This window comes from Ovis aries, chromosome 3, assembly GCF_016772045.2.
Source record: "Ovis aries strain OAR_USU_Benz2616 breed Rambouillet chromosome 3, ARS-UI_Ramb_v3.0, whole genome shotgun sequence".
Classification (NCBI taxonomy): Eukaryota; Metazoa; Chordata; class Mammalia; order Artiodactyla; family Bovidae; genus Ovis; species Ovis aries.
Window position 1 is genome coordinate 136,788,539 of NC_056056.1, and position 23,114 is coordinate 136,811,652.

General features: G+C 38.1%; 1 protein-coding gene across 1 annotated transcript in view; it reads right to left on the bottom strand.

The window, feature by feature from the left end:
* The window catches only part of SPATS2 (spermatogenesis associated serine rich 2), a 154,919-nt gene that overhangs the window by 68,274 nt on the left and 63,531 nt on the right, over positions 1–23,114 (bottom strand). The window contains exon 2 of the mRNA XM_027967373.3: positions 6,547–6,816. Within this exon, the coding sequence (XP_027823174.1) occupies positions 6,547–6,571 (25 nt within the window). The 5' untranslated portion in view covers positions 6,572–6,816. The remainder of the gene's footprint in view (positions 1–6,546; positions 6,817–23,114) is intronic.

A 23,114-nucleotide genomic window follows, 5' to 3' on the forward strand; every position in this document is an offset into this window, starting at 1 on the left:
ATAAAAAATCCTTACAACTCAGAAAGAAGACTTACAATCTCTGATAATAACTATAAATAAGGTATAACCCTAAAGAAAGGTAATGCCAAAGAATGCTCAAACTACCACACAATTGCACTCATCTCACACGCTAGCAAAGTAATGCTCAAAATTCTCCAAGCCAGGCTTCAACAACACGTGAACTGTGAATTTCCAGATGTTCAAGCTGGCTTTAGAAAAGGCAGAGGAACCAGAGATCAAATTGCCAACATCTGCTGGATCATCAAAAAAGCAAGAGAGTTCCAGAAAAACATCTACTTCTGCCTTATTGACTATGCTGAAACCTTTGACTGTGTGGATCACAATAAACTGTGGAAAATTCTGAAAGAGATGGGAATACCAGACCACCTGACCTGCCTCTTGAGAAACCTGTATGCAGGTCAGGAAGCAACAGTTAGAAATGGACATGGAACAGCAGACTGGTTCCAAATAAGAAAACGAGTACGTCAAGGCTGTATATTGGCACCCTGCTTATTTAACTTCTATGCAGAGTACATCATGAGAAACGTGGGCTGGAAGAAGCACAAGCTGGAATCAAGACTGCCAGCAGAAATATCAATAACCTCAGATACGCAAATGACACCATCCTTATGGTGAAGTGAAGAGGAACTAAAAAGCCTCTTGATGAAAGTGAAAGAGGAGAGTGAAAAAGTTAGCTTGAAGCTCAACATTCAGAAAACGAAGATCATGGCATCTGGTCCCATCACTTCATGGCAAATAGATGGGGAAACAGTGGAAACAGTGGCCGACTTTATTTTTGGGGGCTCCAAAATCACTGCAGATGGTGATTGCAACCATGAAATTAAAAGACACTTGCTCCCAACCTAGATAGCATATTCAAAAGCAGAGACATTACTTTGCCAACAAAGGACCATCTAGTCAAAGCTATGGTTTTTCCAGTAGTCATGCATGGATGTGAGAGTTGGACTATAAAGAAAGCTGAGCACCAAAGAATTGATGCTTTTGAACTGTGGTGTTGGAGAAGACTCTTGAGAGTCCCTTGGACTGCAAGGAGATCCAACTAGTCTATCTAAAGGAGATCAGTCCTGAGTATTCATTGGAAGGACTGATGTTGAAGCCGAAACTCTAATACTCTGGCCACCTGATACGAAGAACCGACTCATTTGAAAACAGCCTGATACTGGGAAAGATTGAAGGCGGGAGAAGGGGATGAGACGGTTGGATGGCATCACCGACTCAATGGACATGAGTTTGGGTAAACTCTGGGTGTTGGTGATTGACAGGGAGGCCTGGCGTGCTGCGGTCCATGGGGTTACAGAGAGTCGGACACGACTGAATGACTGAACTGAACCCTTAAAAATCATGAATCATTCAGGATGGGGAATACGTGTACAACCGTGGCGGATTCATGCTGATGTATGGCAAAACCAATACAATACTGTAAAGTAATTAGCCTCCAATTAAAATAAATAAATTTATATTTAAAAAATCATGAATCACTATGTTGTACACCTGAAATTTATATAATATTGTAAATCAACTATATCTCAATTTAAAAATTTTGCAGGGTATGGGGGAAAAGACTTATAACCCGATTTGTAAAAATGAATAAAGAATTTAAATAGACATTTCACCCAAGAAGATACAAATGGCTAATAATCACATGAAGAAACAGTGAACATTGTTGACTATCAAAGAAGTACAATCAAAACCACATTAAGGAAGTATAAATCAAAACCAGAATGAAATATCCTTACACACCTAGGTTAAAAATAGCTATATTTATAAAAATGGCTATAATGAAAATGATACCATACCAAGTGTCAGCAAGGACAGGAAGCATTCAAAACCAACACTTAGTGCTGGTGGGATTATAAAATGGTCAGCCACTTTGGAAAACAGTTTGGCATGGTAATTTCTTTGAAAGTTAAACAATTCTGCTCCTATGTATGTCCCCAAGAGAAACAAAAACATATGTCTACACAAAGACTTGTAGGCAAATGTTCATAATTTATAATTATTCGTAACAGCCACAACTGGAACTAATCCAAATGAATAACTACCTGGTAAATGGAAGACAAAATGTGATAAAACCTGTGATATTGCAATATAATAATAAATAAATATTTTGGTCTTCATCCCTAACTCTAGCTAATGCTCCTAAAACCTTCATAACTCCCTAAGCAATGAAGATGCTAGGAGCATCTCGTTGTTCTAATATTTGGTATTCGACTCCAGTTCCTAATAGAGATTGTAAATGCCTTGAAATTTCCTGGTTGATAGAAACATCTTTAGCTCTAACAAACCATTTTTGGGCTCCTGGAGAGCTTCAGGAAGGGGGCTTTATCACCAAAAAATTCAACCCATGATCAGAGGCTTGGGATGTTCAGCCTCACTCCCATCTGTTGGGTAAGGGAAAGGAGAGGAATTAGAAGTAAGGGTTAATACTTGATCACATTTATGTGATAAAACCTTGAAAAAAAATTCTGTAAAGTATGGGGTGCAGAGAGCTTTCAGGTTAGTGAATGCATCGGTATGCTGGAAGAGTAGTACACCTCAACTTCATGGAGATGGAAGTTCCTGCACTGGGGACCCTTCCAGATCTTACCCTATATATCCCTTCATCTGGCTGTTCACCTGTATTCTTTATAACATCCTCTACTATGTATGTAAACCAGTAAAAGTAGGTAAGTGGTTTCCCTTACTTCTGTGAGCATTATAGCAAATTACTGAATCTGAGAAGGAGGGTTGTAGAAACCACTCATTTTTAGTCAAGATGGACTGAGGGTGGATAACTTGGGAACCCGATCCTCGTGGACTGGTGCCTGAAGCGGGAGCCGTCTGGGGGACTGAGCCCTTAACCTGTGGGATCTAACACAAACTCCAGGAAGACAGTATCAGAATCGAATCGGACTGTAGGGACACTTGGCTGGTATCAGAGAACTGGTCAATATGGGAGAAACATCCACAATTCTGGTCACACAAGTATCATGAGTAGCAAAGTGTAAAAGAAATACTCTGCGACTTTTTATAACCTTAACACTACTCAGCAGTAAAAGGTGGCAAGCTACTGATACATTCAAAAACAACAATGATCCTCATAAACAGCATTAAGAAGCCAGACACAAAACCATACTGGATTACTCTGTTTATTAGAAATCTCTAGAAAAGGCAGAACTGAAGACAGAGAAAGTAGGTATGTTTGCCTGGGAAAGTAGGAACTGACTGTAGACAGGTAACTAAGTATACCTTTAGGGGTGAGGAAGGTGTTTTAAAATAGGATTGTGGTGATGGCTGCACAACTGTATACATTTACTAAAAACAGGGAATTCTCTAGCAATCCAGTGGTTAGGACTCTGAACTTTCACTGCCGAGGACCTGGGTTCAATCAGTCCCTGGTCAGGGAACTAAGATCCCACAAGCTGCACAGCATGGCCACAATTTACAAAAAAAAAAAAAAAATTGTTTTTACTAAAAGTAATAAAACTATACATTTATAATAGATGAGTTTTATAGTATTTAAATTATACCTCAAAGAACTGCCTTTAAAGGGTCTGGATGTTACAGCACTGTCAAACCACTATAAAAGAGTTTCTAAACACTCTCCATTTTAAAGTATTTCTTTAGTTCACAGACCACAGTTTGAGAAGCACTGATCTTATTGACTTCTGCTAGGTGTTGGGCTAAAAGGCTTGGAGCAATCAATAGTTGTAATTAAAATTCACCTTAACTTAAGCCACACAAGTGTAACTCCACTAAACAGTTCATTAAGAAATTCACAAGTGTTACTGATACAGGAAAATATGGAAACATGGTCTACTGTGGAATAAAACATAACTCATTACAAAATGACACTTAATAAATGAGTTGTCTCTAGAGAACACAAACTACCATAGTATCTATCTTTTTAATGTATTATAACTAAATTGATAAAGTCAGTATAATTATTAGACTACTAAAATTAAAAGGCGCTTGCTCCTGGGAAGAAAAGTTATGACCAGCCTAGACAGTACATTAAAAAGCAGAGACATTACTTTGCCAACAAAGATCTATCTAATCAAACCTATGGTTTTTCCAGTAGTCATGTACAGATGTGAGAGTTGGATTATAAAGAAAATTGAGCACCAAAGAATTGATACTTTTGAACTGTGGTGTTGGAGAAGACTCTTGAGAGTCCCTTGGACTGAAAGGAGATCCAACCAGTCCATCCTAAAAGAAATCAGTCCTGAATATTCATTGGAAGGACTGATGCTGAAGCTGAAACTCCAATATTTTGGCCACCTGATGCGAAGAATCGACTCATTTGAAAAGACCCTGATGCTGGGAAAGATCGAAAGCTAGAGGAGAAGAGAACAACAGAGAGAGGATGAGATGATTGGATGGCATCACCGACTCAATGGACATGCATTTGAGTAAACTCCTGGAGCTGGTGATGGACAGGGAGGCCTTGTTTGCTGGAGTGTATGGGGTCACAAACAGTAGGATACAATTGAGTAACTAAGCTGAACTGAACTGAAAACCCAAAACAATGTAATTTTAAATATATAAATGAATTAAATTAGATAGAATTTTTTAAGAATTTTGTATTTTTTTGGTTCAAATATCTGAACCTATATATATTTTAAACCAATATATATAGATTATATATAAGTATGTATTTGTTTCAGAGAAAGTCCTAATGACATAAAAGCTTTCTTTTGTTTCAACTAAGTGTATATGCAGGCTATGTTTAGCTGAAATTTGTTAGCATTTAATGCCTATGATGTGATCTAAATCTACATTTACTGTATAGTAACTGGACACTAATTATAAAAAGCAATGATACTTTTTTTATAGCTGTGGAACAACATAGAGATGAAATAAACAAAGACTCTAGTTTTTAAAAGGCCAAAGCAATCTGCTAAAGGTTACTTTTTTGGGAAAAATTAAATGCTAAACTTTTTAGATGATATTTTTAAAACTTTTCAGTTGATAAATCTCACTCCCTTGAAGAGTTCAGCTTCTTTAGTAATCTAACCATTCTTTAGAGCTCAGATATTCTTTACACAGGTTTGCTATACAATGAAACTATAGCTTTCAAAACCACAAGCAGCTCTGGTATATTGTTTTCTTATAGTGAGGTTTTTGATTTGCCAAGTCAAAACTAAGAAGTTTAAAAGCATTTCCTTCAATTTAAATGTCCATCAACAGACAAACTGATAAAGATGTGATCTACACACACACACACCCACACACACACACACACACACACACACCCACCTACCACCACTGGACCACCACTCAAGACATAAAAAAGAAAGCAATTTGCACCAGCAAGGATAGATTTGGACCTAGAGATTATCATATTAAGTGAACAGAGGAAAACAAATATCATATGATACCACTTATGTGGAATCTTAAAAAAAAAAAAAATGATACAAATGAACTTATTTATATAAAACAGAAACAGACTCACACACCTAGCAAACAAAACTTACAGTTACCAAAGGGGACAATGGTGGGGAGGGATAAATTAGGAGTTTGGGATTAACATATATCCACTAATATATCTAAAATAGGTAAACAACATGGAACTATATTCAATATCTTATAATAACTTATAATGGAAAAGAACAGTGCATATGTGTATACATACATATCTGAATCACTTTGCTGAACACCTGAAACTAATGTAACATTGTACACTAACTATGCTTCAATTAAAAAAAAAAATTAAGCATTCCCTTCAATATTTAGCATGTGAGACCTGGATCTATAGCTTTGTTTTGAATTAAAGAACAACAACTTTAAATTGAAAGTTAAACTAAATGAGGGGGAAAAAATCTAGGATAGCTATGGTCATTCTTTTAACAAATATATTCCAGTTATGTGTGACAGTTTTAAGTGCTATTTGTCCCTTTATATTTTCGCAGGTCTTCTTGGAAAGCTGAAAAAGTGTAGTCTCTGTTGTCCTTTCCTCTGTATAACTATTTTCGATATTTCTTGACTCTCTGCAATTTACACTTTACTTTACACAAAAAGCTAGAGTCACAATACCAGAAGGAAAGATAAAGAAGAATCAGTGACTAAAAGCATTTACTCGTTTCATTCCCTGTCTCCAAAGAAACATCAACTCACATGATATAGAATATCCTGCAGTAAGTTATATCCTACCTCTATAACATATGTTCACCCTCCAAAAAGTACACTTTCAAGATATGTTTGGATTTCCTGAAATTATATTACAATTTAATAAGTTTATAAGAGTAGAAAAGCAATTGTTATATGAATTCCCAAACTAGTAACACAAAAAGCTATAATATAATACCCAGCTAGTTAAAGGGACAACAGATAATGTTGTGAATGTTCCATGCTCTTCTAAAATTAACTGCAGTCATGACTAAAAGATAAGTTATAATCATCAGTAGTACTGCACTAGGCGAGCAAAAGTATAACACCACTCAGAACACATTAAGAGAACATTTTTTAAAACCACATACAGATAGAAATGGTGATCATGACTCTACAACTATGCTTTTAACAATTAATGCCCATGTGGAATCTTACCCTTCTGGTTTTGTTTCCTAGACATTGCAGGTTTCTTTAATCTCAAAAAATGCAGAAGAGAAGTATTATTTTGCTTTGTCTTAGTTCTGACTGTAGTTATCTTTGATTTAAAAGGAGGCGACCGAAGGCTGTAGTTGGAGGTGATAAATAGAAAATCCTGGTTATTTGAAATCCTGTTCACTAGCCGTCGATCTCTTTTTCTTCTCTCATATCAAATTCATGTCAAGAAATATCATTGCAGACATTCATGTCTCTTTTTCCAGGGAGATTCTAGGGGGAAAACAAACACACACACATATTCACTATGACAGTAACCGCTATACAAAAAGTTTAACAGATATCCACATGCTTTATTTCATACTTTTTCTAAATGAAACTAGTTATTAAAAGACAACTACTCGAGGATTTCCCTGTTGGTACAGTGGGTAACAGTCTGCCTGCCAATGCAGGTTCATGGGTTCAATCCCTGGTCCAGGAAGATTCTATGTGCTGCAGAGCAACTAAAGCCCGTGAGCTACAACTACTGAGCCCGCATGCCACACCTACTGAAGCCCGTGCGCCTAGAGCCTGTGCTCCGCAATGAGAAGCCACCACAAGAAGAAGCCCCTGCACCTCAACAAAGAACAATCCCTGCTCTCCACAACTAGAGAAAGCCTGCGTGTAGCAAGAAGACCCAGCGCAACCAAAAACAAACAAATTATTTTAAAAAGAGAGAGAGAGAAAAACCAGGGTATTCACTTGTTTAAAAAAAAAACTACTCTAGAAAGAATAGAGTTGTAAGAAGCAATATTTTAATTAATACAACATTGTAAATCAACTATAATTCGATTTTTTAAAGTTTCTCAAAAAAGAAATCATTGTAAACCTTTTCTAAAAAAAGCAATAATTTGCTCCTTAAGAAATTTTAATCTTATAATCAAACTATCTTCTCAGTTCAGAAAGCATGTTTTTTTATTCTTCTTGTGTCCTTCTCAAAAATCTTATCTCCATCTCTACTTCACAAACTAAAATAGTTACTTCTTATCACTCCCTAAGATCTCTCTTACCACCTGCTCTTCCTATATAAATCAAAGGTCTTTTCTCTTCCTCTATAATTTCCTTTATCTAACCCTTCCTCAGGTTCCCCAGCTCAAAGACAGTTGCAAGACATTTGGCAGGAGGGTGAGAGGGAAAAGGAGAGGATAAAGGGAATTTAATAAGGAAAACTGAAACATCAGAATATGGATTAGCCAATACTACAGAAAGCTTTTATAAATTGCAAATATACAAAAGTCTTTTTCCTCCCTTATTACTAAACATTTCATACATACATATCCAAAATTTCTGGGTAAAGAAAGCATGAGGAGGGTCATGGAATTCTTATACCTAGAAACCTGACAGAGAAAAAAAAAAAAAAGAAGAAAGAAACTTTATAAAATGTAACCCAAGAAGGAAATAAGAGTAACCTTATATGAAATATTTTTTCAGTGTGGAGAATAAAAGGGATAAATCACGAGTAAGTTAAAAAAAAAAATCCATCAAGAGTAAAAGCCTGTTCTCAGAGTCGCTCTGTCGTGCACCTGAAACTATCACAGCATTGCTAACTGGCTGTGATACTCCAATATTCCAGTGGTCATGCGTGTAATACTCCAATATTCCAGTGGTCATGCGTGTAATACTCCAATATTCCAGTGGTCATGCGTGTGATACTCCAATATTCCAGTGGTCATGCGTGGATGCGAGAGTTGGACTGTGAAGAGATCCAACCAGTCTATTCTAAAGGAGATCAACCCTGGGTGTTCATTGGAAGGAATGATGCCAAAGCTAAGAAGACTCTTGAGAGTCCCTTGGACTGCAACGAGATCCAACCAGTCTATTCTAAAGGAGATCAACCCTGGGTGTTCATTGGAAGGAATGATGCCAAAGCTGAAACTCCAGTACTCTGGCCACCTCATGCGAAGAGTTGACTCACTGGAAAAGACTCTGATGCTGGGAGGGACTGGGGGCAGGAGGAGAAGGGGACGACAGGATGAGATGACTGGATGGCATCACTGACTCGATGGATGTGAATTTGAGTGAACTCCGGAGTTGGTGATGGACAGGGAGGCCTGGCGTGCTGTGATTCATGGGGTCACAAGGAGTCGGACAGGACTGAGCGACTGAACTGAACTGATACTCCAATATAAAATAAAGTTTAAAAAAAAGGATAAATGTAAAATAAAGACTTCAGAGCAAGAGCCTCTTAGGGAATTCCTTGACAGTCCAATGGTTAGCACTCTGAGCTTTCATTGCCATGTGCCTGGATTCGATCCTTGACTGGGGAACTGAGATCCTGCAACGTGCAATCAATAAAAATGACACAGCAACTATCAAATCTCCAGTAACAAAAGAGAAAGGCAATGAGAGAAAATAAATTACCATGTAGCAGATAGCAGAATAAGAACTAAACCTGGAAAACAATATAACCCCCCAAATCAAAGATTTTTCATTGAATACTTATTTGAATACTTTAAATAAGAATTTAGATTAAATAAAATAAGAGCTAGGAAATAAAGGAAAGAATGAATAAGGATAAATAGAATGAAAAGAAAGATGACTGCAAAGCTAAGAAAATCTGAAAAACAAAATACTACAATTACAGATTTAATAAGGTATCAGAAACAGAACAGATTCAAATGAAAATAGAATGAATGAGATGGAGAAATGGGATGGCTTTCAGAATAATAATAATAAAAACATAAAAGAAGTTAAAGCAATTAGAAGATAATATTAGAAGATAAAAATGATCTAATCTAAGGATAATCAGAATCAATATAATAGACTCCAAACTCAGAGGACTCAATAAAGGGATCAGAAAAACCTTTCACAGATGAAATACAGGAAAATTCCTTTGAAATAAGCGATCAGTATCGTTCCTTCCCTACTACCAATCCATCAGAAGAAATCCTCTCTGTTCTACCTTTTACATACACCAGAACTGGCCCACTTCTTACCATCTCCATTTGCAACCACCTTTGTCCAAGACACAATCATTTCTCACCTGCATTGCTATAATCAAGACTATAATAGTCTCCTAACTGGCATCCTGAGTCTGCTATTCTGCCACTCTCTAGCTTCTGTTTCACATAGCTGTTTTAAAATTATAAGACATTATGTCCCAACTATGCCATTCAAAGCCCTCCAGCAGCTCCTCATTTCATTCAAAGTAAAAGCCAGAGCCCTCAGAGTGGCTTAAAAGGTGTTATCTGCTTTACCACCCTGTCCGCATGCACCCTTTCCCTCTCTGACCTCACATCCTGCCACTCTTCCTCTCAGGTATTCTATACCAGCCACACTGGCCTCTTTATTGTGAAATACAGGAAAGGCCCTTAAGGTGTTGCCTCTGCCAGCAATGTTCTTCCCTAGATAGCTACACGGAATATTTCCTCACCTCCTTTAGGCTTTTTCTCAAATGTCACCTTCTCTGCAGTTGTTCATAAGAAATTGCTGAACTTGGGGTGAGAACAGAGGGAGTCTGCGGCATTACTGTCTGAAGTACTCCCATCCCCAGAGGTCAGTGGGGAAGTTGGTTCTACCAAGGTGGTAAAAACCAGCAGCTTCACTGACAAAGAAGGCTGACTTTACTTAAAGCAAAGCACAGAAAAAGCCCATGCCTATCCTATCCACATTGTCAGTAAGAGTCCGCATTCTTGGGAGCAAACAGAAAAGCAAGACCAAGGGCTCCAATAGCCTGAGGTCGCCGTCATGTTAGTGCAAACAATGGGGCAGCAAACTAGTCAGAAATTAAAACAGGAAATCTGGAGAAGAAACTATAAGGGACCTCGATAAATGTCTACACATTCACACACCAGGAGCCTGCATGAACGGGCAGAAAAGACACAAAAGGGCCCGGTGGAAGGTAAAAGTTAGGGCAGACTTTGAAATGGTCTGAACTTGGAAGGAGCTTCCTCAAACAGGTAAAGATCAGCAGAGAGTAGAAGTCTTACTCAGTATTTAGCACAATAGCTAGCACATTATCTAGCAATCTCTGACCAATCATTAACTGACCACTAAGCAATGCAGATGCAGGTGTCACTCCAGGAAGCCAGACACAAAAATTAAAACAGAAATTAAAGTAACAAAAAACTGAGCAGATATCAGCAGTCATACACCACACAGAAAAATTCCACAGATTTAGCTCAGGCAAGTTACTTTAAAAACAACGATAATAACAAAGCAACAACAACTCTCAAAAGGGAAAAAAATCAGAATCCAAAACTGCTACAATATATTATGTAAAATATCCACAGTTTCAACAAAAATTTGTAAGATGTAAAAATGCAAGAAAATATGTCCCAAACTGAGAAGGGAAAAAAGACCCCATGTGATTGAAAATATCCCTGAGTAGACCCAATGCCAGCCTTAGCAAACATAGACTTCAAAGTGCTTTAAAAGACTAAGGAAAATTTTCTATTTGTTTAAGGCATTGTTCTTATAATTTTCCTTAGTCTTTTAAAGCACTTTCTCAACAACAAAAAATAATTATAAAAAAGATGAACCAAAACCCCAGAGTTGAACACTGAAGCAGAATAAAAAATAAACCTGAAGAAAGAGTAACAGAAATTACCTAATCTGAAAAGAGAGAAAAGAATAAAGAAAAACAAACATAGCCTTAAAGACCTGTGGAACAATGTCAAATGTACCAACATACATGAATTACGAGTTCCAGAAGTGGAAAGGATATAGAAACAGTGAGCAAAAACTATACAAACTGACTTTTACAATTAATCTACACTTTAAGAAGCTAAATGAACCATGACAACAGAAACACAGAAATCCATACCTAGATATATAGCAAAACTGATGAAAGCCCCAAACAGAAAATCTTGAGAGTATCATTTTACAGGGGCACAAAGATATAACTAGTGGCTAACTTCTCATCAGAAACAAGGGAGGCCAGAAGGCAACGAAATAACATATTCAAAATGCTGAAAGAATATACTGTCAAGTAAGAATTCTGTATCCACAGATGGCTAATAAACACATGAAAAGATGCTCAACACTGCTCATTATTACAGAAATGCAAATCAAAACTACAATGAGGTATCACTTAACACTGGTCAGAATAGCCACCATCAAAAAATCCACTAACGATAAATGCTGGAGAGGGTATGGCGAAAAGGGAACCCTCTTGCACTGTTGATGAGAACACAAATTGATAACAGCCATTGTGGAGAACAGTGTGGAGATCCCTTAAAAAACTAGGAATAAAACTACCATATGACCCAACAATCCCACTATTGGACATATACTCTGAGGAAACCATAACTGACGAAGACACATGACCCCATGTTCACTGCAGCACTATTTACCACAGTTAGGACATGGAAGCAACCTAGATGTCCACTGACAGGGGAGTGGATAAAGAAGCTGTGGTACACATATACAACGGAACGTTTGGTTCAGTTCAGGTCAGTCGCTCAGTCGCGTCCGACTCTTTGCGACCCCATGAATCGCAGCACCCTAGGCCTCCCTGTCCATCACCAACTCCTGGAGTTCACTCAAACTCACGTCCATCGAGTCAGTGATGCCACCCAGCCATCTCATCCTCTGTTGGCCCCTTCTCCTCCTGCCCCCAATCCCTCCCAGCATCAGGGTCTTTTCCAATGAGTTAACTCTTCGCATGAGGTGGCCAAAGTACTGCAGTTTCAGCTTTAGCATCAGTCCTTCCAAAGAAATCCCAGGGCTGATCTCCTTTAGAATGGACTGGTTGATCTCCTTGCAGTCCAAGGGACTCTCAAGAGTTTTCTCTAACACCACACTTCAAAAGCATCAATTCTTTGGCGCTCAGCTTTCTTCACAGTCCAACTCTCACATCCATACATGATCACTGGAAAAACCACAGCCTTGACTAGACGGCCCTTTGTTGGCAAAGTAATGTCTCTGCTTTTGAATATGCTATCTAGGTTGGTCATAATTTCCTTCCAAGGAGTAAGCGTCTTTTAATTTCATGGCTGTAGTCACCATCTGCAGTGATTTTGAAGCCCCCAACAATAAAGTCTGACACTGTTTCCACTCTTTCCCCATCTATTTCCCATGACGTGGTGGGACCAGATGCCATGATCTTCATTTTCTGAATATTGCGCTTTAAGCCAACTTTTTCACTCTCCTTTTCACTTTCATCAAGAGGCTTTTAGTTCCTCTTCACTTTCTGCCGTAAGAGTGGTGTCATCTGCATATCTGAGGTTATTGATATTTCTCCCGGCAATCTTGATTCCAGCTTGTGCTCGGCCATAAAAAGGAACAAATTTGACTGCATTCTAATAAGGTGGATGAACCGAGAACCTATTACACACAGTGAAGTGAGTCACAGAAAGATAAATATTGTATTCTAACACATATATATGGAACCTAGAAGGATGGTACTGATAAACCTATTTGTAGGGCAGCAGTGGAGACAGACATGGAGAAAAGACTTGTTGACACAGAGGGGGAAGGGCAGTGGGACAAACGGAGAGAACAGCATTGAAACATATGCACTGCAATATGTAATTTAGATAGCTAGCAAAATTTACTGTATGAGGCAGGGAGCTCAAATCAGTGCCCTGTGATAATCTAGAAGGGCAAGATGGGGAGGAAGGTGGGACAAAGGTTCAGGAGGGAGGGGACATACCTATACCTACGGCTGATTCGTGTTCATATATTGCAGAGGCCAACACAATATTGGAAAGTAATCATCCTCCAATTAAAAATAAATTAAAAAAAAAGAATATTGTATCCAGATAGCTAAACTGTCTTTCAAAAATGAAGATGGGGGTTCCTTGGTGGCTTAGTAGTAAAGAATCTGCCTGCCAATGCAGGAGACACGGGTTCAATCCCTGATTCGGGAAGAGTCTACATGCTGCAGAGCAACTAAACGCATGTGCCACAACTATTGAGCCTGTGCTCTAGAGCCCAGGAACCGCAACTCCTGAGCACACTGGCTGCAACTACAGCAGCCTGCATGTCCTAGAGCTCATGCTCCACAGCAAGAGAAGTCACCACAATGAGAAGCCTGTGCACCACAGCTAGAGAGTAGCCCTGCTGGCCTAACTAGAGGAAACCTGTGCAGCAATGAAAACCCAGCACAGCAAACATAGAAATAAAATGATTTTCTAAAATGAACATGAAACAGAGACATCCCCAATAAATTAAGAGAATCCACTGACACCAGAGCGTAACTTGAATCTACACAAAGAAATGAAAAGAACTGGGAAAAGGAAATATATGGGTAAATATAAAAGAATGCATTCTAAAAATTTTATTCTCTTGGGACTTCCCTGGTGGGTCCAGTAGTTAGGACTCTGTACTTCCAATGCAGGGGATGTGAATTTGATCCCTGTTTGGAAAACATAAGATTCCACATGCCATATATATATATATATTCATATATATATGTATATATTCTCTAAAATTATTTAAAAGATTGTATAAAGCAGTAATAACAACACTACTGTTATGTTTATAACAAATATAATATATACGACAATTACTGTACAAAGGAGGGAATAAGAAATGCTATCTTACAGAATTAAACTAGCATTAATCTAAAGTAGACTGTGATAAATTAATGTGCATTTTGGAATGTCTAGAGCAAGCACTAAGAAAAACTCACCACTTGGAAGCCTTTGTATTTTAAATTATTTGCTTCTTTTAAATCGACCACATTAGCAATTTCTACCTTGCTTAGTATACGGACAACTGTCCTCACTAAACAAAATACACAACATCAGGTATTTCTCACTGAAAAACAGTGTTGAGTTTCTACTGAGGTTTTCTCCAGTTGTTGTGATAGGGGTTAACTATTCTTTTTATTTTCTGGAGAAATACAAACCCATCAAGTTTATAATATAAAGAGTGGTACTTCAAAAGTCTGGAGACATAAAGAGTAGCTGATTTAAAATTTAAAAAAGGAAAATAACTCAAAGACAGCAAAAACAAAAGACAACAGCAAAACAAAATAATTAAAATCATACACTTAAAAAAAATCTATGAGCTATTTAAAATAGCTAAAAGATGATATTGTGATTAAAAAGAATGCATTTGAATCTGTTCTAATGAGGTGGATGAAACTGGATGGAGCCTATTACAGAGTGAAGTAAGTCAGAAAGAAAAAGACCAATAGAGTATATTAACGCATAAGTATGGAATTTATAAAGATTGTAATCATGACCCTATATGCAAGACAGCAAGAGAGACACAGATGTAAAGAACAGACTTTTGGACTCTGTGGGAGTAGGCAAGGGTGGGATGATTTGAGAGAATAGCATTGAAACATGTATATTACCATACGTGAAACAGATCTCCAGTCCAGGTTCAATGCATGAGACAGGGCGCTCAGGGCCAGTGCACTGGGACAACTCTGAGGGCTGGGATGGAGGGGGAGGTGGGAGGGGGGTTCAGGATGGGGGACACATGTACACCCATGGCTGATTCATGTCAATGTATGGCAAAACCCACTACAATATTATAAACTAATTAGCCTCCAATTAAACAAATTAATTTTTTAAAAAGATGATGCTGTGAAAGTGCTGCACTCAATATGCCAGCAAATTTGGAAAACTCAGCAGTGGCCACAGGACTGGAAAAGGTCAGTTTTCATTCCAATCCCAAAGAAGGGCAATGCCAAAGAATGTTCAAACTACTACACAATTGCACTCATCTCACACTCTAGCAAAGTAATGCTCAAAATTCTCCAAGCCAGGCTTCAAAAGCACGTGAACTGAGAACTTCCAGATGTTCAAGCTGGATTTAGAAAAGGCAAAGGAACCAGAGATCAAATTGCCAACATCCACTGGATCATCGAAAAAGCAAGAGAGTTCCAGAAAAACATCTACTTCTGCTTTATTGACTATGTGAAAGCCTTTGACTGTGTAGATCACAACAAACTGGGAAATTCTTAAAGAGATAGGAATACCAGACCACATGACCTGCCTCTTGAGAAATCTGTATGCAGGCCAAGAAGCAACAGTTAGAATTGGACATGGAATAACAGACTGGTTCCAAACCGGGAAAGGAGTACATCGAGGCTGTATATTGTCACCCTGATTATTTAATCTATATGCAGAGTACATCATGAGAAATGCTGGGCTGGGTGAAGCACAAGCTGAAATCAAGATTGCTAGGAGAAATATCAATAACCTCAGATACGCAGATGACACCACCCTTACGGCAGAAAGCGAAGAAGAACTAAAGAGTCTCTTGATGAAAGTGAAAGAGGAGAGTGAAAAGTTGGCTTTAAACTCAACATTCAGAAAACGAAGATCATGGCATCCGGTCCCATCACTTCATGGCAAATAGATGGGGAAACAGTGACAGATTTTATTTTTGGGGGGTCTCCAAAATCACTGCAGATGGTGACTGCAACCATGAAATTAAAAGATGCTTGCTCCTTGGAAGAAAAGTTATGACCAACCTAGACAGCATATTAAAAAGCAGAGACATTACTTTGCCAACAAAGGTTCGTCTAGTCGCTATGTTTTTCCAGGAGTCATGTACAGACTTGAGAGTTGGACTATAAAGAAAGTTGAGCACCAAAAAATTAATTGATGCTTTTGAACTCTGGTGTTAGAGAAGACTGTTGAGAGTCCCTTGGACTGCAAGGAGATCCAAGCAGTCTATCCTAATGGAAATCAGTTCTGAATATTCATTGGAAGGACTGATGCTGAACCTGAAACTCCAATACTTCGGCCATCTGATGCGAAGAACTGATTCATTTGAAAAGACTCTTATGCTGGGAAAGATTGAAGGCGGGAGGAGAAGGGGATGAGATGGTTGGATAGCATCACCGACTCAATGGACATGAGTTTGAGTAAACTCCAGGAGTTGGTGATGGACAGGGAGGTCTGGCGTGCTGCAGTCCATGGGGTCGTAAAGTGTCGGCAACAACTGAGCGACTGAACTGAACACAAAATAAGGTAATAAAGGAGGAACAATTAAACCAAAAGATATAATATAAAAAACAAATACCAAAATGGCAGAGAGAAACCTAGCTATATAAAAATTATATTAAATATGAATGGATTATGAAGGCAGAGGAACCAGAGATCAAATTGCAACATCTACTGGTTCATAGATAAAGCAAGAGAATTTCAGAAAAACATCTACTTCTGCTTCATTGACTATGTTAAAGCCTTCAATTGTGTGGATAACAACAAACTATGGAAAATTCTTCAAGAGATGGGAATACCAGACCACATTACCTCCCTCCTGAGAAATCTGTATGCAGGTCAAAAACAACAGTTACAACCGGACATGGAACAATAGACTGGTTCAAAATTGGGAAAGAGTACATCAAGGCTGTATATTGTCACTCTGCCTATTTAACTTCTACGCAGAGTACATCATGTGAAATGCCGAGCTGGATGAAGCACAAGCTGGAATCAAGACTGCTGGAAAAAACAGCAATAACCTCAGATATGCAGATGACACCACCCTATGGCAGAAAGCGAAGAGGAACTAAAGAGCCTCTTGATGAAAGTGAAAGAGGAGAGTGAAAAAGTTGGCTTAAAACTCAACTTTCAAAAAAATAAGATCATAGCACCTGGTCCCATCACTTCATAGCAAATAGATGGGGCAACAATGGAAACAGAGACTTTATTTTCTTCAACTCCAAAATCCCTGTGGATGGTGACTGCAGCCATGAAATTAAAAGATGCTTGCTTCCTGGAAGAAAAGCTATGACTAATCTAGACAGCATATTAAAAAGCAGAGACATTACTTTACCTACAAAGGTCCATCTAGTCAAAGCTATGGTTTTCCCAGTAGTCATGTAGGGATGTAAGAGTTGGACTATAAAGAAGGCTGAGTGCCAAAGAATTGATGCTTTTGAACTGTGGTGCTGGAGAAGACTCTTGAGAGTCGCTTGGACTGCAAGGAGATCCAACCTGTTTATCCTAAAGGAAATCAGTCCTGAATATCCATAGGAAGGACTGACGCTGAAGTTCCAATACTTTGGCCACCTGATGCAAAAAGCCGACTCATTGGAAAAGACCCTGATGCTGGGAAAGATAGAGGGCAGGAGGAGAAGGGGACAACAGAGGATGAGATGGTTGGATGGCATCACCAACTCAATGGACATGAGTTTCCACAAACTCTGGGAGATGGTGAAGGACAGGGCTCTTAACTTATACCACATACAAAAACCAACTCAAAATGGATTAAAGACCTAAACGTAAGATCTAAAACTCCTGGAAGAAAACACAGAGGAAAAGCTTCATGATACTGACGTTGGCAGTGATTTCTTGAATATGACACCAAAAGCAGCCAAAAAAAGCAAAAACTGACAAACTGGACCATCAGAAAATTAAAAACTTCTGTACATCAAAAATAATCAACGGAGTGAAAATATTAGCAAATCATATATCTGATAAGGGTTTAATAATCAAAATATATAAAGAACCCCTACAACTTAACACAGAAAAATAAATGACCCAACTTAAAAATGGACAAACAACTTGAACAGAAGTTTCTCCAAAGAAGATAAGCAAACAGTCAACAAACACATGAAAAGATGCTTGATGTCACTCAGAGCTAGGGTGATGCCACAAATCAAAATCACAGTGAGATATCACCTCATATCGATTTGGATGGCTGCAAACAAAAACAACTGCAGCAACAAAACAAAACACACACAGACACAAAACCAGAAAATTAGTGTTGCTGAAGATGTAGAAAAATTGGAACGCTTGAGCACTGTTGGTTGGAATATAAAATGGTGTAGCCACTGTGGAAAATAATATGAAGGTTTCTCAAAATTTTAAAATAGAACTACTATATCCAGCAATCCCACCTCTGGGTATACATCCAAAAGAAATTAAAGCAGGATATTGAAGAAGTATTTGCACGTCCATGTTCACTGTAGCATTATCTATAACAGACAAGAGATGGAAACAGCCCAAAGGTCTATCGACAGACGACTGGGTAAACGAGACGTGGCATATACATGCAATGGAATATTATCTGGCTTTTAAAATGAAGGAAATCTTAGTACATGCCACAAAATGAAGGAACCCTGAGGATATTACACCAAATGAGGTGTCAGTCATAAAAAAGAAAAATACTGTATGGTTCCACTTAGATAGGGTATCTAAAGCACTGAAATCCACACAAACAGAAGGGAGAACGGTGGTTAGCCAGAGACTGGAGGGAGAGGGAAATGGAATGTTGTGATTTTATAGGCACAGGCTCACCTTGGAGAGATTGTAGGTTCAGTTCCAGATCACTGCAACAAAGTGAACATCACAATAAAGCAAGCCACAGAAACTTTTTGGTTTCTCAGTGTATACTGAGTTATGTTTACACTACACTGTAGTCTATTTAGTGTGCAATAGCATTATGTCTAAAAAAAATGTATGTACTTTAGTTTAAAAATACATTATTGACATGAATCCACCACGGGTGCACATGTGATCCCAAACATGAACCCCCCCCCCCCCACAACATCCCTCTGGGTCATTATTGTAAAGTAAAAGAAAGTAAAAATAAAAATTAAAAAAAATACATTATTGCTAAAAGAATGCTAACCATCATCTGACAATGCAGGGTTGTCACAAACCTTCAATGTTTTTTTTAAAAAAAAGTAATATCTGTGAAATACAATAAAGTGAAACACAATAAAGCAAAGTCTGCCTGTAATTTCAACGTTTGTGTCTCGGGGAATAGGGAAGCCTGAGGAGAGGGAAGAGAGGTAGGGGAATGGTCAGTCGGTGGGTCAGTCAGAATCGATTAAATTTTCCTCCCGTTTCGGCATGGTTTGTGGCACTCTAAAACAATTACAGTAGTAACATTAAAAAATCGCTGATCAGAGATCACCATAACAAACATAGCAATAATAAAAACATTCGAAATACTGGGAGAATTACCAAAATGTGACAGAGACGCGCAAAGTGAGCAATGCCGGTAGAAAGATGGCACCGATAGATGTGCTTAATGTCTATCAGTGGGACGCTAGTTTGATAAATTATGGTTTATTCACACGATGAGATACTATGCAAATATTTTTAAGGAAAGAGAACATCCTTTTATATATTGATATAAGATATATTGTTAAGTAAATGATGGGGAGAAGAATAATTTATACTATCATATATACATAAATATTGTGTATCTGAAAGGATAAGCAAGAAACTAGCCAACAGTGACGATCCACTGAAGAACGGAAACTGAAAAAATAGGAAACAAGGTTAAGAAAGACTTTTTAATCACCCTTTTTATTTGTTTCAATCAGCCTTTTATATATTTCTTGCACTGAAACATATAAGCATATTATCTCTTCAAAACAATTGTAATACTTTTTTAAAAAGACTCATTCCCAGCAAATTAAACCAAAGCTGAAAACTCTCAGTTTAACCTAAACAATGTTTATTTCAGCTTAGAAATCCAACCAACGGGTTCAAGAAATGTGTCACTAAGAACCTACAAGCACTAACTCTCTAGACCTGCAGAATAACAACCCAAAATAAGAAAATGGGGAGTTTCAAATAAGAACATTTTTCCTGACTTAGAGTTTTGGTTATGAGAAAACAATCAAGAGTTCTTATTCCACGATGTATCATCAGTTTGCCAATAAATATTCTCATTAGCCTTATAAAGTATGAAAAAGCAGAGAGACCCAAAGTAATGCATTGATATACTCTAAAAAATAATTAGCAACAAAGGAGATGATGTCCTTAGGCCAAAAGCTGACATTTCCATACGTCTGTTTTCTCAACAAATGTCTTTATTCATTGGCACTAACTTTCCAATCCATGTATCATTCTAACCCCCAAACTCCCATAATTATAAAGCTGATCACCACAAATTTTCTTCTGGAAAATGGAATTTTCATTTAGAAAAACCAATAAATTCCTCTTTTAAAATGTAAACATTGAATTGGAACAACACAGAATTGGAATAAAATAATATTTCTGGAAATTTAGAATACATTCTAAGTGGAAAATCAGAAACCACGTGATATCACAACTCCTCTTACTACTATTAAAAGGCACAAGATCCTCCAAATTGCTAAACATTAGTCATCAGTGGCAGCTGTAGTGTGGGAGTAGAGGGGGCTCAAAGGAACAGAGAGGCAATACACACGTTTGTCTCTTCCTATTTCACTGCTAGCTGGGTGGTTAGAGTTGTCTATAGCCTCCTCCTCCTCACGCAGGTGGCTATAACCCAAGCCTAATCAAGCCAAATTATCCTCAGCTGTATAAATTCTTCAATAATGGTTTTAAACAATACTGATCATTTAATCCTCATCCCTTCCACACACATATAAACTCCATTCCTTCCATCTCCCCAAAGCACAGATGCACAAGCAACACAAGAGAATAGAGGCAGCTGTGAGGCAAAAACAAAATACGGAAATTAAGAGCTTTATTCACTGACTCTACTCTATAAAGGGAAATCCCATGCACCCAGAAAAAGTGATTTCTAAATACACCTGCTAACTTAAAAAACTGATCAATTAGTAAGTAATTAAGATAACGTCCTATGTGCCAAGAAGGGTAGCACTAAAGAATGTGCTAACCACTGGACAACTGCACTCATCTCCCATGCTAGTAAAGTCATGCTTAAAAGCTTTCATGTGAGGCTTCAGGATTATGCAAACCAAGAACCTTCAGATGTCCAAGCTGCATTCAGAAAAGGAAGAGGAACCAGAGATCAAATTGCCAACATTTGCTGGATCACAGAGAAAGCCAGGGAATTCCAGAAAAACATCTGCCTCTGTTTCATTGACTAGGCCAAAGCCTTTGACTGTGTGGATCTTAATAAACTGTGGGAAGCTCTTAAAGAGATGGGAATACCAGAACATCATGCCTGTCTCCTGAGAAACTTGTATGTGGATTAAGAAGCAACAGTTTGAACCCTGTATGGGAATAACTGATTGGTTCAAGATTTGTTTGTTTAACCTATATGCTGAGCGTATCATGAGAAATGCTGGGCTTGGTTGAGTTACAAGCTGGAATCAACATGGGCGGAGAAACATCAACAGCCTCAGATATGTGGATGATACCACTCTAGTGGCAGAAAGTGAAGAGGAATCTAGTGGCAGAAAGTGAAGAGGAACTAAAGGGCCTCTTGATGAGGGTGAAGGAGGAGAGTGAAAGAGCCGGCTTAAAATTAAATACTAAAAAAACTAAGATCCTGGCAACTGGCTCCATTACTTCATGGCAAACAGAAGGGGAAAAGATGGAAGTAGTGACAGATTTCCTCTTCTTGGGCTCTAAAATCATTGGGATGGTGAGTGCAGCCATGAAATCAGATGGGGTCTGCTTCCTGGCAGGCAAACTATAACAAACCTAGACACTGTGTTGAAAAGCAGAGACATTACTCTGCCGTCAAAGGTCCATATAGTCAAGGCTATGGTCTTCCCAGTGGTCACGTACAGTTGTGAGAGCTGGACCATAAAGAAGGCAGATGGCCAAAGAACTGATGCCTTTGAACTGTGGTGCTGGAGAAGACTCCTGAGAGTCTCTTAAACAGGAAGGAGATCAAACCAGTCAATCTTAAGGAAATCAACCCTGAATACTCATTGGAAGGACTGATGCTCAGGCTGAAACGCCAGTATTTTGCTCATCTGATGTGAACAGCTGACTCATCGAAGAATCCTTGATGCTGGGAAAGACTGAGGGCAGAAAGAGAAGAAGGAGTCAGAGGATGAGATAGCTGGATGGCATCACCAATACAATGGACATGAACTTGGGCAAATTTCGGGAGATGGTGAGGGATAGGGAGACCTGGTGTGTTGCAGTTCACGGGGTCTCAAAGAGTCAGAGACAGCTGGGTGACTGAAAAACAACTATGTGCCAATACTTGACACACACTAAGAAACCTTTACCCATTCTCAACAGATAAACCTTGAGGATGTAATGCTTAGTGAAATAAACCAGTCACAAAAAGACAAATACTGTATGATTCTAATCATACAAGGTATTATATGAGAATATATTCTACTTACATGGGAATCTACTTATATGATTCTACTTACAGAGTGGTCAAATTCATAGAGACAAAGTTGCCAGGGGCTGTAGGGGTGAAGACTTAGGAATTAATGTTTAATGGGTACAGAGTCTCAATTTGAGGAGATGAAACAGTTTTAGAGATGAATGGTGGTGATAGTTGCACGATAACATGAATGTACTTATCATCACTGAACTGCACACTTTAAATTGGTTAAAGTGGTCAATTTTATGTGTATTTTATCATGATTTTCAAAAATTTTAATGTAATAAGAAAAAAAAATTATGAAAGAAAAATTGATTTCTTGACCCAGCAAGAAATCCCTAAGAGAAGAAGAAAAAGAAGGAAAAAAAAGCACAAATATCAGTATCAGGAATTTTTAAAAGAAAACTATACATCTTACAGACATTAAAATATAAGACAAAAATACAAACAACCTTATGTCAATACATTTGAAAACTCAGGTAACAAATTTCTTAAAAACACAATCACCAAATACACGTAAAAAATAGAAAATACAAATTGTCCTACATTGCTAAAAGTAACTAAGGTTGTAATTTTAAATTCTCTCATAATGAAAAGGATCTCATCTCTGATCTACTGCTGATAGGAATATACAACCG